Source organism: Rhincodon typus, chromosome 31 (assembly GCF_021869965.1).
Source record: "Rhincodon typus isolate 14 chromosome 31, sRhiTyp1.1, whole genome shotgun sequence".
Classification (NCBI taxonomy): domain Eukaryota; kingdom Metazoa; phylum Chordata; class Chondrichthyes; order Orectolobiformes; family Rhincodontidae; genus Rhincodon; species Rhincodon typus.
The window spans coordinates 28614282-28632053 of NC_063362.1; the positions used below are offsets into that span (position 1 = coordinate 28614282).

The window sequence follows — 17772 nt, forward strand, 5'->3', positions numbered from 1 at the left end:
TCTCAGTTGATCGTATGCTTCCTCCTAGGCTTTAATCTTAAAATTGAAGGATCATGATCCAAACCCTGGTGTAATTGTCAGTGTTCTGGCTACTATAGGTGAACTTGCCCAGGTAAGATCATATGTTATAGACTGAATACTTGTGTGCAATACGATTCATTACATTTGTAGACGAGAAACTTAAATTGAAAAATGTATAATGTAATACTGTTATGATGAATTTGAATTATATCAGAGGAATCCCTAAATGCTTCAAAACTATAACATACTTTGGACTGTGGTCAGTATTGTTATTGCACATAGATGCAGCATTCAATATATGCACAATGAGACTATACAAGAACAGAGCAATAAGTGACCACTTAATTTGTTTCAGTAGTATTGGTCTGGGAGAACTGTTAGCTGGCATGTTCTTAGAACTCTTCTGTTCATCTTCAAAGAGTGCTATATTATCTTTTATATCCATCTTAACAATCAATAGGAGTCTTAGTTTAATTTCTCATCTCAAGATGGCACTTAAGACAATGTACATTGCCTCAGCTCTGCATTGCAACGTCATTCTAAGTGCAGTTTGAACCCTGCTTTTTTAAAAAAAAGTCACCTTATCTTGTTAAAGATATTTCATTAATTTAATGACTTGCCTTTAAGTATATTTCTCAGATATAGAATAATGATTGGCCTGTTGTAAGCTTGATTAATGTAAAACTGCTTGCCAGTCTACAGCCTTTTTAAAACGTCGTGATTAATGTTTGCCCCTGAAGGTGAGTGGACTGGAAATGCGAAAATGGATGGATGAACTATTTCCTATCATCATGGACATGCTCCAGGACTCCTCTTCACTTGCCAAAAGACAGGTAAGCTCATGATAGCAACTGGCTACTTTTCCCTGGGAGTATTTAGAAAATAGCAAACTTTAAATTTTTGGATATATCTTGATCATTTATTTAAGTGCCTGTGGCTGATTGGGGTTGGGGAGGGGGAATCAGTGCTATTTTTGATGACAGTCTCTTAAATGTTAAAATTGAGCCATGGTTGACAAATGCACCTGGTGCTGATATGGTTTTCTGGTACTGATTCAGTGTGAAATAGAAGCATAGTTATTAGTGCAGAGTAAAGTTTATGCAGAAACCATCTTTGTTTGTAAAGGTTTTGCAACGTAATACTTGCAGCTGCTGATGACTTCTGAATTATGTGATAATATGTATGTTATTTTGATTATTGAAAGAAATATTCTGAGATTGTTGTTTTTTGTTGCTTCCTACAAAAATTGAAGTGAAAATTTGGGATTTGATCCTGAATTTTGTTCTAATTTTAGATGGTGAAAAATAGAAAGTCTATAAAACTTTTTCTACTGCTTTGCACTCAATTGTTCTATTGTGAATGCTGTGAAGCCTGACAAAAGTGACATGATTCTGTATGTGTCACTTTCTTCAATTAAGTGTATTGTGAAATGGTGTTTGGCTTGCACTTTCACATAATCCATGACATTGTTAAATGAGGCTTTTGTGGCCTACAACTTCAGATATTCTGGAGAAGTAAATGTCTAATTTGTTTTGAAGGTCAGCCCAGTTGATGATCTGGAACTTAATTTCCAATTAGCTTACATTTGCTATGGGTTTCTGGCAGCATGAGAGATTGATCAGCAATGGGAGAGGCTAGCAGCTGTGCTTCACTTACCTGCCCTGAAGACTGGCCTACCCTTAGGGTGCCTCATGCATGTCATGACAAAAATTCTTAGTGCACTGCTCTTATACAGAGGCATGATAGGAAAATTGGCTCACATCCTCTTTCATCTGTCTGGACTGAAAACAAGTTACTTTTCCAGACATCAACAATCCTTTGTGAATTTCTTATTTTTGTATATGTAGGTGGAAGTGTGTAATGACTAACCTGTCTAGTTTATTTGTGCAGTGGAAAAATGCCATATAGTTGCACCACACCACTGAAGACAAAAACAAGACTGCAGTTGTAGCCAATGCCACCACTAGATGGAGCACCATGCGTGGTTGTGCGTCAAATCGCAACATCATCTCTGTATTTCTGTGGTTGTTTTTGTAACAGCAACTCATCGAGAATATTCTTAAATGTTGAATTTATTATAAAACAAATTGGACGATATAAAATAAATGTCAAACTTTGCCATTCCTTATGGTACCAGTATATTGCTGAAACAGTCTGATCCTTCTATCTGGTACATTTACTTAGATGATATTTTAAAGCAATAAACCAGTACAGCAGTTTTTCCTGCTTGCAAGCAATTAAAACAAAACAATTTTTATTACTTAATTTTATGTTTTGTGGTAATAGCGCTCAAATGGATATTTGCAACCATCTAACAAAGGACAAGGTAGCAATTAAATATCAGCTTTCAGTGCGGTATGCACTGCACTAGAAAAAGAGGATAAGTAGAATCTCAAGCCTTGTTAACCACTCTAAATTTGTAAACTCTCAGTAAATGAATGCAGACTGATGATATGCATGGCAATTTGTACCTGAAGCATTACAATTTCTAACATGATCAAGATTCAGTCAACTTCATTGCAGTTTTTTGCACTTGCGCATCAAACCTTGTATACACAGAATGCTATAGGCTACTATTGATGTATTGGGGGGGACACACCCTAGCAGTAATGGTGCTATTTTAAAGTTATAAATTCCAGACTCTGTCTCTCAGTTTTTGCTTTTCTTCTACTCTTGTTAAATCTTCATCTTCGTCTAGAAGAGTGGATAGGTGGGCAGAAATATTTTTTAGAGCATGCTGAACGTAATGTGAAAACCTTTTTCAGCAGATAAGTAGCACGGGTTTGGAGAGATTGGAAATCCTCCCTAAAGAGAAAACACCTGGTTGCCACAGGTGCTTTCCCCCAGTGACAGGCAGAGACTGCTGAACTTGAAATGTATGGTAAATACAAGAAATTTGCTGCACAATGCCTATCCCAACAAATGATGGTTCCACATGTTTATTCTCTAGCAGATTCTGTTACCTTTTTGATTGATAGTCATGTGTAGGTTGTAATGGTAAACACATGATTTAATGTTTATGGCAGAGACTTGAAGCGTGCAATGCATTTATGGCAGAGACTTGAAACATTGGAATTTGGATGAGCTTGAAGAGACCTGTTTGACAGTCAGTTTAAAATTAGTTTTTGAAGGTCGAAAAAAAATTGCAGTCTTTTGGACTAAATTAGTTAAGATGAACTTTAATAATTGTATGCAGAATCTTCCAGTCCTGCCTTCCTCCTTACCTAAGTTTCAGAGAGGCTCTAAACTTGGTTGAAATCGTCCTTCATTTTAAAATGTTGTATTTACTTGGACAGCACAGTAAATGTGTTTGAGTAGCAAAGTGATGCAAATCTGTAGCCGTGATTTCGACTTAGCTGTTTGTATCTGATTTTAACAGTGTTGTAGTGTTTTGCTCCACTATTTTAAAAAAAAGTGAGAGTGGAAAATCAAGAAATTATTTACCAGTTAGTTTAATATTTGCTGTCAGGAAATTGCGAGAGTTTAGAAGTTTAAAAAAACCACTGAACATTTAAAATTTCAGTTATTAGAGAAGCCAGCATAAATTTTAAATATGGCTCAGCCTGACGAATCTGATGTTTTTGAAGAAATGGCTAAAACTATAGTTGGGGAATGGCAACGGAGGTTAGTTATAGGGCCTTTAAGAAGGCATTTGATAAAGGTCATCAGAAATGCTTTTGGCTAAAACCGAAGCTTTGGAAATGAAGGCAAATTATTGACATAGAGTCATACAGCACAGAAACAGACCCTTTGGCCCAACCAGTCCATGCTGCCCATAATTCCAAACTAAACTAGTCCCACCTGCCTGCACTTGGCCTATATCCCTTGGAACATTTCTTATTCATGTACTCGTCAGAATGTCTTGTACCTATCTTGTATGATCTTGTACCCAGATCCACCATTTCCTTTGGAAGTTCATTCCACATATGAACCATTCTCTGTGTTTAAAAATAAAACATGCCCCTCATGTCTTTTTTAAATCTTTCTCCTCTCACTCTAAAAATATGCGTCCTAGTCTTGAATTCCCCCACCCTAGGGAAAAGACACTTGCCATTTATCTTATCTACACCCCTCATGATTTTATAAACTTCTATAAGGTCACCTTTAAACTTCTTAGGCTGAGTGAAAAAAGTCCTGATTAGGAAATGGGCTAAGCAGAAGATTAGACAAATGAAATAATGGGTAGGTTCTCTAATTGACAGAAGAGCCGAGTATTGTCACCCACAGATTTGAGTTGAGGTCTCAACTATTTATTGCTTCACTAATGACTTAACCTATGCCCTCCAGTTCTGGATTCTAAGATAGGATAGAAAAACACTTACCTAGATTTGCCAATAATGCAAAGGTAGGTGGCAATGTAAGCAGTGTAGATGGAAGTAAAAATTACATAGATATTGGAAGTTTTAACTGCATGAGAAAAACAGGATTTCATTTTAAGTTAAACTTTGAACTTAAAGAATAGTATATTTTCAAAGTGATGAAAAGCTCAAATAATGGTGGTCCAGGTACAACGATTATTAAAATGGCATGCTCATCATTTGCACTTGTGGAGCACCATGTACACATTTGTAAAATAACACCATGAGAACTGATTTGACTGCTTTGTCCAGATCAATCCAGTTATTGATCACACTGACTCCCCAACATCGATCCTCAACTTGATTGTTCATAATTTTCTATCTATTGTGTGCCAGTAAAAGATTTTACCATTCACCCTCCGCTCAGGGGCTATAAAGTAGAAGAAGATGTGTACCCGCTTATCTGTTCCTCAGCTTAAAATACCATAAGTGTATCATTAATGGCAAACAGATATATCTGTATCAGACGCACATTGAGTTGAGATAGGGCAGCATTTATGCAATCAAAACAGCACAAATGCAAGCCTGTATACCCGTAAGAACTGCAGCTAAACCAGTCTGAAGCAACAACAAACAGATTTACTCCAGTTTGTCATGGAGCACAGAACTCCACCATAAATTTGTGCCAGCAGTTAGATTGAGGCAAGCACAGCATCAAGGAAGTTGCTAACGCACGTGCAGATGCCTCTAGGTGCTATCTTCAATATGTTGGAAACAAACACTCCCTACAGTGAATCAAAGCTATGATATGCAACCAACTGAACAGTAACAAGCACCATGCTTTTGGATGGATACATTGGCCTTGAAGGGAATGTTATGTAGATTTATTAAAATGTTATCTGAGCCCTAACGATTAAACAATGAGGAGATATAAAGCAAACAAGGATTGCATTCCCTGGAATTTGTACAGTTTAGGGGTGATTAGATTGAAGTTTTTAAGATACTAAGGAGAACACAGAAGGCAGATTGAGAGAAATTATTTCTGGTTGCTGAGTCTTGGACTAAGAGGCATAGCATCAAAATTATAAATGGTTGTTTGCTAGTACAGAACTTGAGTATTGTTATGAGCAATTTGTCCACTTGCATGGTGAAAGACTTACTAGCATATTGACACCAATGCTGTGTCTGTGCACATTTGATGTTGCTATCCTACTTGCCAATGAGCCACCTGAGGCTAGTCATAAACATCTGCACTATAAGACTATACAGCGATTTAGACTTGCCCTCATTGTCTAAATCTGTACTCGTTGAATTCATGAATTCAGCAACTCGCAGAGCAGAGTTCAGTTTCCTGACACCATGTGTGCTCAAATAAATGATCTTGCTATCAAATCCCCACAAGTCCCGGCTCCCACAAATACGTTTGTTGGATTCCTTGAGAAACATGGCTTCGATGCAATGACATGTAACCCCTTACATATTTCTGCTTTGTAGATAGTGCATTTGCTACATTTGAATCCATAGCTGTGTGCAAGAATTTTTTTACATGTTTAAATGGTCTCCATCTGCACTCAAATTCATATTCATAATGGAATAATGAAATGAACTCTCTTTCCTTGTTGACCTAGTTGAAAAATCATTCAGGGGGTTCTCTATTTCTGTCTACCCCAAACCTACCTTCATTGGTCAGTGTACATGTTGAGATTGCTACAATTCTACAACCTATAAGATCGGCCTTATTGGCAACCCTGTACAGTGGGACTTGTCGCTGTGCAAACTTGATGCTGAAATAAGGCACATCAAAACTATCCTGCAGTATAATGGCAAACCTGATCCACTAATTTCTTGCCGTATATTATGCAAACTCCTAAAAGGTCCTAAGTCAATCATTCCTGAAAAGTGCCCAGCCTACCTCTAATTAATGTGGAAGGCTAAGGGATTTCAAATTTTTGAGCAACATTTGAAGCTGGCAGTTGCATGTTGCTGCTATGCAGTAATTCCTCCACCAGTTGCAGGTTGCCATCCTAAAAATACCCCTTTACCCCAACTCTCTGACCTCTATTAGTGAACCAATCCATGCTAATATACTATCCGTAACATCATAGGCACTTCTTAAGTAGTCTTCTGTGGGATGCCTAATCGAAAGCCTTTTTGAAATCCAAACATAGTCCATCCACTGGCTCCCCTTTATCTAGCCTGCTTGTTATCTCCTCAAAGAACTGTAATAAATTTTTGAGTCATGATTTCCTCTTCATGAAGCCATGTTGATTCTGCTTGATTAAATTATGTATTTCTAAATATTTTGCTTTCATATCCTTTCAATAGACTCTTAGATTTTTCCAATGACAGATGTTAAGCTAACTGTGATGTAGAAATAGGAGGTGGTGACTTTGTGGCACTGTCACTGGACCATTAATGCTCTGGGGACAGGAATTCAAATCCTACCATGGCAGATTCTGAAATTTGAATTCAATAAAAAGCCTGGGATGAAAATATCGTAAAGGATGATTGTAAAATCACTGTCAATTGTCATTAAAGCCCATCTGGATCACTGATTCCTTTTAGGGTACAAAATCTGCCACCCTTAGCCGGTCTGGCTTGCATTTGACTGCTGACCCACAACAAAATGGTTGACTTTTTGCTGCCCTTTGTGAAATTAGTAATGGGTAATATTGTTGGCCTTGCCAGTGATCCCTGCATCCATGAATGAATCTTCTTTTTAAAATATTTGCCAGTCACCAGAAAATTTCTTTTTGTTTTACTGGTTGAGAGAGAAATATTGGCCAGAGAGGTCCAGTTTCTTTGATATAGTCTCATGGGATATTTTCAGTTGACTTGAGGGGGCAGATGGAGTCTCAGTTTCATGTCTTTGAAAGATGATGCTCCAACAGTTTAATGCTGCCTCACTGCTGCACTGGAATGTCAACTTAAATGTTCTAGGGCAAAACTTGAAATCAGAACTGTTTGACTTAGGGTTAAGTGTGCTGCCAAATGATTCAAGGCTAAAACTATGAAAGAATATGAGGCAGAGGTAGGTATAAATGAGTAGGTACAGATCAGTCAAATTCTGGAAATCCCTTGTGACAGCACAGTGATTATACCTACCTTGCAATGATTGCAGTGGATCAAGAAGGCACCTGAACGCCCTCTTATGGACAATTGAAGATTAACTTCTGAGGAAGGGTCACTGGACTCAAAACGTTTACTCTGATTTCTCTCCCCACTGTTGCCAGACTTGCTGAGCTTTTCCAGCAATTTCTGTTTCTCTTTGTGAAGATTGGCTAGGCCAGGGTTAATTATGTGTGCTACCCACATTCCAAGAATAAGTTTAAAAAATTAAATCCCAGTTCTGTATCACTAAGTGAACACCAAGGTTGATGTTGCAAACTGGGTAAGTCTGATTTAAGGTATAGTTTGGTGAGTAAGAATGAGCTTGATTGGTCTGTGAGACAATTGTCTCAATTTTGGTGCTAGTCCTCAAGTGTTGGTTAGTAAGTTCCACATGGCCGACTGGTTAGTGGGTGCTTTGTTATTTCCAGTACATAGGCGAATGCTAGGTGGTATGTCTGTTTTTAATTTCTTCAGTTTTTCTACAGTATTTTTTTCTTTCAATTCTTTCATGGGATGTGGGAACACTGACAAGGCCAACAATTGTCATTTCAGAGAGCAGTTGAGAGTCAGCTCTGTGTGTTTTTGGAGTCATATCTGGGCCAGATTGTGTAAGGAACCAGATGAGATTATTACTAATTAAATGGGCATTTTATTAGTGCTTTATTAATTAAATTTAAATTTCCTCCGCTCCTATGGTGGAATATGAACTCTTGCTTCTAGATCAGTAGTCTGAGCTTTGGATGATTAACCCAACAAATTAACACTAAACTGCTATCCAGCTGTCTCGGTGCGAAGGAAGGTAATGGTTATCTTCATGATTTGTTTTGTTGAAGCGCACCCTCTTATTTTGCTTTCTTCTTTCTTGTCTCTCCCTATGACCTCCTCCTCTATTTCCCTATGTTCCCCTCCTTTCCCTCGCTCTCCATTACAACTTCTTTTCTGTTTCCCCCTTCTCTCTCCCCATTTTCCCTTTCGTCCTGCTTTTCCCCTCTCCTTTCTCCCCATTTTCCTCCTGCTCTTCCTCTTTCTCTATTGCCCTCTTCTCTTCTGTACCTCTTGTCCCTGTTTTTTTTAAATTAAATATACTGCTGAATCAGTATTACATACAATACTATTATTAAAAATACAGTCAAAGAAATAAGGTTAACTGCTATTGTTTCTGTATGAATTGGACAGGTGGCACTGTGGACCTTGGGACAACAGGTTGCCTGCACAGGGTATGTGGTAGAACCTTACAGGAAATATCCATCTCTTCTTGAAGTTCTACTGAACTTTCTTAAGACTGAACAAAACCAAGGCATTCGGAGAGAGGTAAGGCACAGAGCATATGAAAATATAGGCTACTATTATGTAATTGAGTTAGGTATAATCATTTGATCCTTTTCTTTGAAAGAATGTGGCAATCTTTTTCATAAAATAGAGATCCCAGACAATTGATTTTGCAGTTATTACTGTGTAGGTGTTCGCATGATCCTGTGTTCAAAGGGAGTGCAAGTCAGAGATAGGGATGCCACATCATGACCTAGATTTTCCGTAGTGTAGATTCTTTCATTGTTTATGTTATTTCAGTCCTCTACCTCCTGAAAACAGTACATGCCATGAATCACATTGAGGAAATTGGACCTGTGTTGTCTACAGCCTTATAAAATGAGGGGGCAATCGTTTTGAAATTTACAGGGTTCGACAAGTGGACATAGATAGTATGGTTCACTTGGTTGGTGATTCTAGATTTATGGGGCTTGGTCTTAGAATAAAGGGTAGGGCATTTAAAACTCAAAGGAAGAGGAATTTCTTCACACTTCACTTGGTAACTTTTGGAATTTTCTGCCTCAGAGAGCTGTGGAACTTCAATTATTTGAGTATGTTCAGACAGTATTTGATAGATTTCTGGAGGCTAACTACATGAAGGAATCAATGTTCCTTCTAAGTTAAGCAGCACAAGCACGTGGCTGCTCCAAGAGTCTGTTCATAGTGATTGACGTGCCATGCTACTTAAAGAATTAATGTCCGGTTCCAGAAGTTGCTGTTGTGCACAGACCTTGGAGGTCCACGCAAAAAAAAAAATAGCAGGAGAGCTGCAAGGAATATGGAGTTAATAAGAGAAAATGACTCTGAAGTGGATGATCAGCCATAACCTAACTGAATAGTGAGGCAGACTTGATGGGACAAAAGCCCTACTTCTGTCCCTATGTTCCTATCATCTCCAGAATTTGAGTGTGATTGGTCCTAATCTTAAGTCAACATCTAGCAGGTACATGAAAGCAACACAGAGAATACCTAATTGATTTCTTGTTTTCCTATCTCACAACCTCCAACCAACCCCAGACAATTACTTCCACCACCACTAAACAACTTCAGTATGTAGAAAATCTCCCGGTGTAAATTTGTAACTATCCATCTGTGGTGAATAATGATGTTGGGAGCAGTTGACTGTATCGTTTAATCTATACAAGGCATAGGTGAATGAATCTACATTAATTTGTAAAAGTTGTATGAAAATAGTAAGTTTCTATGAACAGATTTGCTCCTTAACATATGGTCAGCAAAATCTCAGTCTGGCTACTCCGATTACATAACTTTGATTACTGATACTTTAGCTACTGAACAAGAATCAATAGGGTAGCTGGTTACCAGAAAATCCATTGAATTCTGCACCCACATAATCGCACTAAACTTCTGGAACTGCACAAACATCATTCTTTATATGGTATTTAGAGGACCTCTTGTAAAGTGGGCAAACACAATGTATCAAACAAATGAAGCATCCCTAACAAATCGATCAATTTATGAATGTGTAAACTATCAATTTGGGTCATTGACCCTGCAAGGCAAGCCAAGAAAACTACTTTAGCAGTGTTCCATCTATAAATTATGGATCCAAATTTGAAAAATGAATGTCTTGTTGCTGTTTTGGATTTAAACTACAAAGTTAACTGTCAGTTGTATAATACTCATTCATTATGTTATTTGTGTCTGAGAAGTTGCTTCAGTTTTCTCACTTTAAAAGCAGAGGTTCCATCGATAACTCAGCATGAAATCATGACTTGATGTGGTGTTGAGCTATGGGAGCTGAGAGTTTGAAATTTAATTCTTGCTTTGTACTGAGCTGACTGATCTGAGGCAGAGCAGCAGTAGGTTTGTTCAAATCTCTGGAGGTAGCGAGGGTAGAAATCAGCCTGAATTCCTCCAGTTCATCATTATCCAAGCACCCGTGTTGAAAATTGCAGATATGTGCATTCTAAAGGAGGACAAGATTGAGCTTCCTTATGTGGTCTGCTAGAGATTCCAGTTTAGACTTGAAGGAAAGAGTGATCAATCAAACAGGGGTCATAGTCATAGAGTCATACGGCATGGACACAGACACCCTTTGGTACAAGAAGTCCATGCTGACCAAATTTCTCAAACTGAACTAGTCCCACTTGTCTGCATTTGGCCCACATCCCTCCAAATCTTACCCATTAATGTACTTATCCAAATGACTTTTAAAAGTTGTAACTGTACCTGCATCCAACACTTCCTCTGGCAGTTCATTCCACACACTGACCACTCTCTGTTTAAACAAACAATTGCTCTTTGTGTCGTTTTTGTAACTTTCTCCTCTCACCTTAAAAATATGTCCCCTAGTTTTGAACTCCCCATACCCTAGGGAAAAAACCCTCACCATTTACCTTATCTATGTCCTTCATGATTTTATAAAGCTGTGTGAGGTCACTCCTCAACCTCTTATGCTCCAGAGATAAACGTCGCAGCTTATCCAGCCTATTTTTATAACTCAAACCCTCCATTCCCAGCAACATCCTGATAAATCTTTTCTGAACCCTCTCCTATTCAATAATATCCTTCTTTTAGAAGGCGCTGGAAGACCGCTGATCCCATAGGGTTATACTCTTGTCAGGGTCAGTGCCATCAGATGGGTGATGGAGACTAAGGGAGAGTAGAGTTTTCAAATTTGTAAAACCTGCTACTACTTGAAATTTCATATTTTGCAATGAATACAGCATAGGATATTGAAGTATCATTTTAATAGAAACACATATGCCTAAGACAGAAATTAATTTGGATGTGTTTGAAGTGTTTAAGCACAGGTCTGTTGATAAGAAAATGAAAATCAAGCATAACTATTGAAGGGACATAGTCACACAGACCGAAACAGACCCTTTGGCCAAATCTATGCAGTTAGGTCTTCTAAACTGAACCAGTCCCACTTGCCTGCATTTAGCCCATATCCCACTGTAGAATCCTCACAGTGCGGGAACAGACCATTGGGCCCCGCAAGTCCACTCAACCCACCCAAGAGCATCCCAGCCAGATCTATCCCCCTACTCTATCCCTGTAACCCTGCATTTCCCATAGCTAATGCACCTAACCTCCACATCCCTGAACATTATGGGTAATTTAGCATGGCCAATCCACCTAACCTGCACATCTTTGGACTGTGGGAGGAAACCAGGGCACCCTGCTGAAACATACGCAGATACAAGGAGAATGTGCAAACTTCATACTGTTCACCTTATCTGTGCCCCTATGATTTTACAAACTTCATACTGAGGCTGGAATCAAACACTGCTCCCTGGCACTGTGAGGCAGCAGTGCTAACCACTGAGCCATTGCACCGCCCCACTAAATCTTTCCTATCCGTCTACCTGCCCAAATGTCTTTAAATGTTGTAATTGTACTTGCCTTTGCTACTTCCTCTGGCAGCTCATTCCACGTATGCATCACCTTCTATGCCCCTCAGGTCACTTTTAAGTCTTTCCCCTCTGACCTTAAACCTATGCCCTCTAATTTTGGACTCCCTGACCCTGGGACAAAAACCTTGGCTGTTCACCTTATCTGTGCCCCTATGATTTTACAAACCTCTGAGGTCACCTCTCAGCCTCCTGTGCTCCAGGGAAAAAGTTACAGCCTATCCAGCCTCTCCTTATAAGTCAAACCCTCCAGCCTCAGTAAAATCCTTGTAAATTTTTTTTTGCACTCTTTCCTGTTGAATAACATCCTTCCAGTAGCAGGGCGACTAGAATTGTACACAGTGCTCCAAATGTGGCCTTACCAATGTCTTGTGCAGCCGTAATATGATGCCCCAACTCCTGTACTCAATACACTGACCGATAAAGGCAAGTGCACCAAATGCTTTTGTCACCACCCTATCTACCTATGATGCCACTTTCAAGGAACTATGTATCTGCGTCGCTAGGTTTCTCTGTTCAATAACACTCCCCTACCATAAGTCCTGCCTTGCATTTATATAAATTAAACTTCATCTGCCTTCCACGGCCCACTGGCCTAATTGATGAGCATCTCATTGTGGTCCTGAATAACTTTCACTATCCAGTATACCACCAATTTTGGTGTCATCTGCAAAATCGCTAACCATGCATTCTATATTCTCATCCAAGTTGTTCATATAAATGACAAACAACAGTGGACTCAACACCGATCCTTGCGGCACATCACAGGTGACAGGCCTCCAGTCTGAGCAACAAAGCACTACCACCACCCTCTTTCTCCTACCATTAAGCCAGTTTTTTTATCCAGTTGGCTAGCTCTCCCTGGATCCCATGTGATCTAATGTTGCTAACCAGTCTACCATGTGAAACCTTGTCAAGGACATTACTAAAGTCCACGTAGACAACATCTACTGCTCTGCCTTCATCTATATTCTTGGTTACCTCTTCAAAAACTGAACTGAGTTTGTGAAACATGATTTCCCATGCACAAAGCCATGCTGCCTATCCCTGATCAATCTTTGCCTTTCCAGATGCATGCAGATCCTGTCTCTCAGAATCCCCTCTAACAACTTATGCACCACTGATGTCAGGCTCACCGGTCTGTGGTTCCCTGAGTTTTTCCTTGCAACCTTTCTTAAATAATGGTACAACATCTGGCACCTCACCTGTGGCTGTCGATGAAACAAATTTCTCTGCTAGTGGCCCTGCAATTTCTCACCTAATGTCTGTCAATGTCCTGGGATACACTTGATCAGGCCCCAGGGATTTACGCATTTTAAGACCAACGGCACCTTCTCTCTAATGTGGACTCTTTTCAAGATATCACTATTTATTTCCTAAGTTCCCTAGCTTCCATGTTTTTCTCCACAGTCAATATTGATGCTAAATATTCATTTAGGATCCCACCCATCTCCTGTGGTTCCACACATAGATGGCCTTGTTGAACTTTAAGTGGACCCATTCTCCCTAGTTACTGTTTAGCCCTTAATGTACTTAGAGAATCTCTTTGGATTCTCCCTAACATTATCTTCCAAAGCTATCTCATCCTCTTTTTGCCATCCTGATTTCCCTCTTAAATGTACTCCTACACTCCTCAAGGGATTCACGTGATTCCAGCTGTCTATACCTGAAATATGCCTCCTCCTTTTTCTTGACCAGAGCCTCAGTATCACTAGTTATTCAGGGTTCGCTACTCCTGCCAGCCTTTCCCTTCACATTAGTAGGAATATGCTGTCCCTGAATTCTCATTACCTTCCACTTGCCAGACATCCCTTTACTTGCGAACAGCCTCTCCCCAATCAACTTTTGAAAGTTCCAATCTAGTACCATCAAAATTGACTAATCCCCAATTTAGAACTTGAACTTGTGGATCTGACCTATCCTTTTCCATAACTATTTTAAAACTAATAGAATTATAGTTACAGGTCTCAAAGGGCTACCCCATTAACACCTCGTCACTTGCCCTGTGTTATTTCCCAAAAGAAGGTCAAGTTTTGCCACTTCTTTAGTAGGGCCGCCCCACATTGATTGAGAAAGCTTTCCTGAATACATTTTAACGAATTCCTCCCCATCAAAGCCCTTCACACTATAACAGTCCCAGTCTATGTTTGGAAAGCTAAAACCCCCTACTATTACAACCCTATTATTCTTACAGCTAATTACGATCTCCCTACAAGTCAATTTCCCGCTGACTATTGGGGTCAACCTATAATTTTTTTTATTTATTTGTGGGCGTTGCTGGCTGGCCAGCATTTCTTGCCCATCCCTAGTTGCCCTTGAGAAGGTGGTGGTGAGCTTCCTTCTTGAACCGCTGCAGTCCACCAGCTATAGGTTGATCCGCAATGCCATTAGGAAGGGAATTCCAGGATTTTGACTGAGTGACAGTGAAGGAACAGCAATATATTTCCAAGTCAGGATGGTGAGTGGTTTGGAGGTGGTGGTGTTCCCATACGTCTGATGCCCTTGTCCTTTTAGATGCAAGTGGTCGTGGGTTTGGAAGGAGCTGTCTTGAGGATCTTTGGTGAATTTCTGCAGTGTACCTTGTTGATCATACACACTGCTGCTACTGAGCATTGGTGGTAGAGGAGTGGATGCTTGTGCATATAGTGCCAAAGCAGGCTGCTTTTGTCCTGGATGATGTCAAGCTTCTTGAATGTTTTTGAGGCTGCATTCATCCAGGCAAGTGGGGAGTATTCTATCACACTCCTGACTTGTGCCTTATAAACGGTGGGCAGGCTTTGAGAATCAGGAGGTGAGTTACTCGCCGCAATATTCCTAGTTTCTGGCCTGCTCTTGTAGCCACTGTGGTGAGTCCACTTGAGTTTCTGGTCAATGATAACCCACATAATGTTGATAGTGTGGGATTCAGTGATGGTAGCACTATTGAATATCAAAGGATGGTGGTTAGATTGTCTCTTATTGGTGATGGTCATAGCCTGGCATTTGTGTGGCGCGAATGTCACTTACCACTTGTCAGCCCAAGCCTGGATATTGTCCAGATCTTGCTGCGTTTGAACACAGACTGCTTCAGTATCTGAGGAGTCACGAATGGTGCTGAATTTTGTGCAATCATCAGCGAACATCCCCACTTCTGACCTTATGATGGAGGGAAGGTCATTGATGAAGCAGCTGAAGATGTTTGGGCCGAGGACACTACGCTGAAGAACTCCTGCAGAGATGTCCTGGAGTTGAGATGATTGACCTCCAACAACCATGACCATCTTCTTATGTGTCAAGTATGACTCCAACCACCGGAGAGTTTGCCCCCAATATGCATTGATTCCAGTTTTCCAAGGGCTCCTTGATGCCACACGCGGTTGAATGCAGCCTTGATGTTAAGGGCTGTCACTCTCACATCACCTCTGGAATTCAGCTCTTTTCTCCATGTTTGAACCAAGGCTGTAATGAGATCAGGAGCTGAGTGGCCCTGGCGGAATCCAAACTGGGCATCACTGAGCAGGTTATTGCTGAGCAGGTGCTGCTTGATAGCACTGTTACTGACACCTTCCATCACTTTACTGATGATCGAGAGTAGACTGATGGGGCGGTAATTGGTTGGGTTGGATTTGTCCTGCTTTTTGTGTACAGGACATACTTGGGCAATTTTCCACATTGCCGGGTAGATGCTAGTGTTGTAACTGTACTGGAACTGCTTGACTAGGAGAGCGGCAAGTTCTGGAGCACAAGTCTTCAGTACTATTGCTGGAATGTTGCCAGGACCTGTAGCCATTGCAGTATCAGTGTCTCCAACCGTTTCTTGATATCACGTGGAGTGAGTCGAATTGGTTGAAGACAGGTATCTGTAATGCTGGGGACCGCTGGAGGAGGCCGAGATGGATTGTCCAATCGGCACTTCTGGCTGAAGATTGCTGCGAATGCTTCAGCCTTATCTTTTGCACTGATGTGCTGGGTTCTTCCATCATTGAGGATGGGGATATTTGTGGAGCCTCCTCCTCCAGTGAGTTGTTTAATTGTCCACCACCACTTACAACCGAATGTAGCAGGACTGCAGAGCTTAGATCTGATTGTTAGTTGTGGGATCGCTTAGCTCTGTCTATCGCTTGCTGTTTTCGCTATTTGGCATGCAAGTAGTCCTGTTTGGTGGCTTCACCAGGTTAATACCTCATCTTCAGATATGCCTGGTGCTGCTCCTGGCACGCCCTCCTGCACTCTTCATTGAACCAGGGTTGAGCCTCTTGCTTGATGGTAGTAGTTGAGTGAGGGCTATGCCGGGCCAAGAGGTTACAGATTGTTTTGGAGTACAATTCTTTTGCTGTTGATGGCCCACAGCGCCTCATGGATGCCCAGTCTTAAGTTGCTAGGTCTGTGCAAAGTCTGTCCCATTGAGCACGGTGATAGTGCCACACCAAACAGTGGAAGTTATTCTCAATGTGAAGGTGGGACTTCGTCTCCGTAACATCTGTGCAATGGTCACTCTTACCGATATTGTCATGGACAGATGCAACTGCATTTGGAAGATTGGCAAGGATAAGGTCAAGTATATTTTCCCCCTTGTTTGTTCCGCACCTGCCGCAGACTGAGTCTTGCAGCTATCCCATCAAAGTGATCACCCCCTTATTTCTCAGTTCCACCTATATGGCTTCACTGGATGATCCCCCGGGAATAACTCTCTGTGTACTGCGTGATATTTTCCCTAATCAAAAGTGCCAATCCCCCTCCTCTCTTGCACCCCCCCCCCCCCGTACTTCCTGTAGAATTTATACTGTGCAATATCAATCTGTCAGTTCTGTCCCTCCCTCGGTCATGTTTCTGTAATAGCTAGGAACAGTCCCATATTCCTAGCCATGCCCTGAGTTCATCTGCCTCACTTCTCATGCCTCTGGCATTGAAATAAATGCCATTTAATTCATCAGCCTTCCCTTATTCACTGCCGTGCTCTCGCCTGCTTTGCCTATTTAACTTGCTCTCTTTAACTTCTGTACCAGTCTCAACCTTCTCTCTTATCACACTACTGCTTAGGGTCCAAGCCAGACTAGTTTAAACCTTTCCAAGTATCTCCAGCAAATCTTCCTGCCAGGATATTGGTTCGCCCTCCACTTCAGGTGCAATCCATCCCACTTGTACGAGTCACTTATGCCCAGAGGAGATCCCAATAATCCAAAAATCTCAAACCCTGTCAACTGCATTAGTTCCTCAGTCAAGCATTCATCTGCCCTATCCTTGTATTCCTACTCTCACTAGCACGTGGCACCTGGAGGTCCTGCTTCGTAACTTCCTGCCTATATTCACTCTGCAGGACCACATCCCTTTTTCCACTTATGTCATTGCTACCAATGTGCATAACAGCCTGCAGCTGCCCATGCTCCCCTTTGAGAATTTGCTGCAAAGCTCTGAAACATCCTTGACCCTGGCACCAGGGAGGCAGTACACAATCCTGGAGTCTCGCTTGCGGCCGCAGAAATGCCTGTCTGTGCCCCTGACTAGAGAGTCCCCTATCACAAATAAAAACCAAAAGAACTGCGGATGCTGTAAATCAGGAACAAAAACAAATTTTCTGGAAAAGCTCAGCAGGTCTGGCAGCATCTGTGGAGGAGAAAACAGAGTTAACATTTTGGGTCCAGTGACCCTTCCTCAGAAGTTAACTCTGTTTTCTC

General features: G+C 40.9%; 1 protein-coding gene across 1 annotated transcript in view; it reads left to right on the top strand.

The window, feature by feature from the left end:
* Positions 1-17772, top strand: part of mtor (mechanistic target of rapamycin kinase) — a 358206-nt gene that overhangs the window by 67344 nt on the left and 273090 nt on the right. Inside the window, exons 14-16 of the mRNA XM_048614903.1 lie at positions 29-112; positions 762-854; positions 8607-8741. Coding sequence (XP_048470860.1) covers positions 29-112; positions 762-854; positions 8607-8741 — 312 coding nt within the window. The remainder of the gene's footprint in view (positions 1-28; positions 113-761; positions 855-8606; positions 8742-17772) is intronic.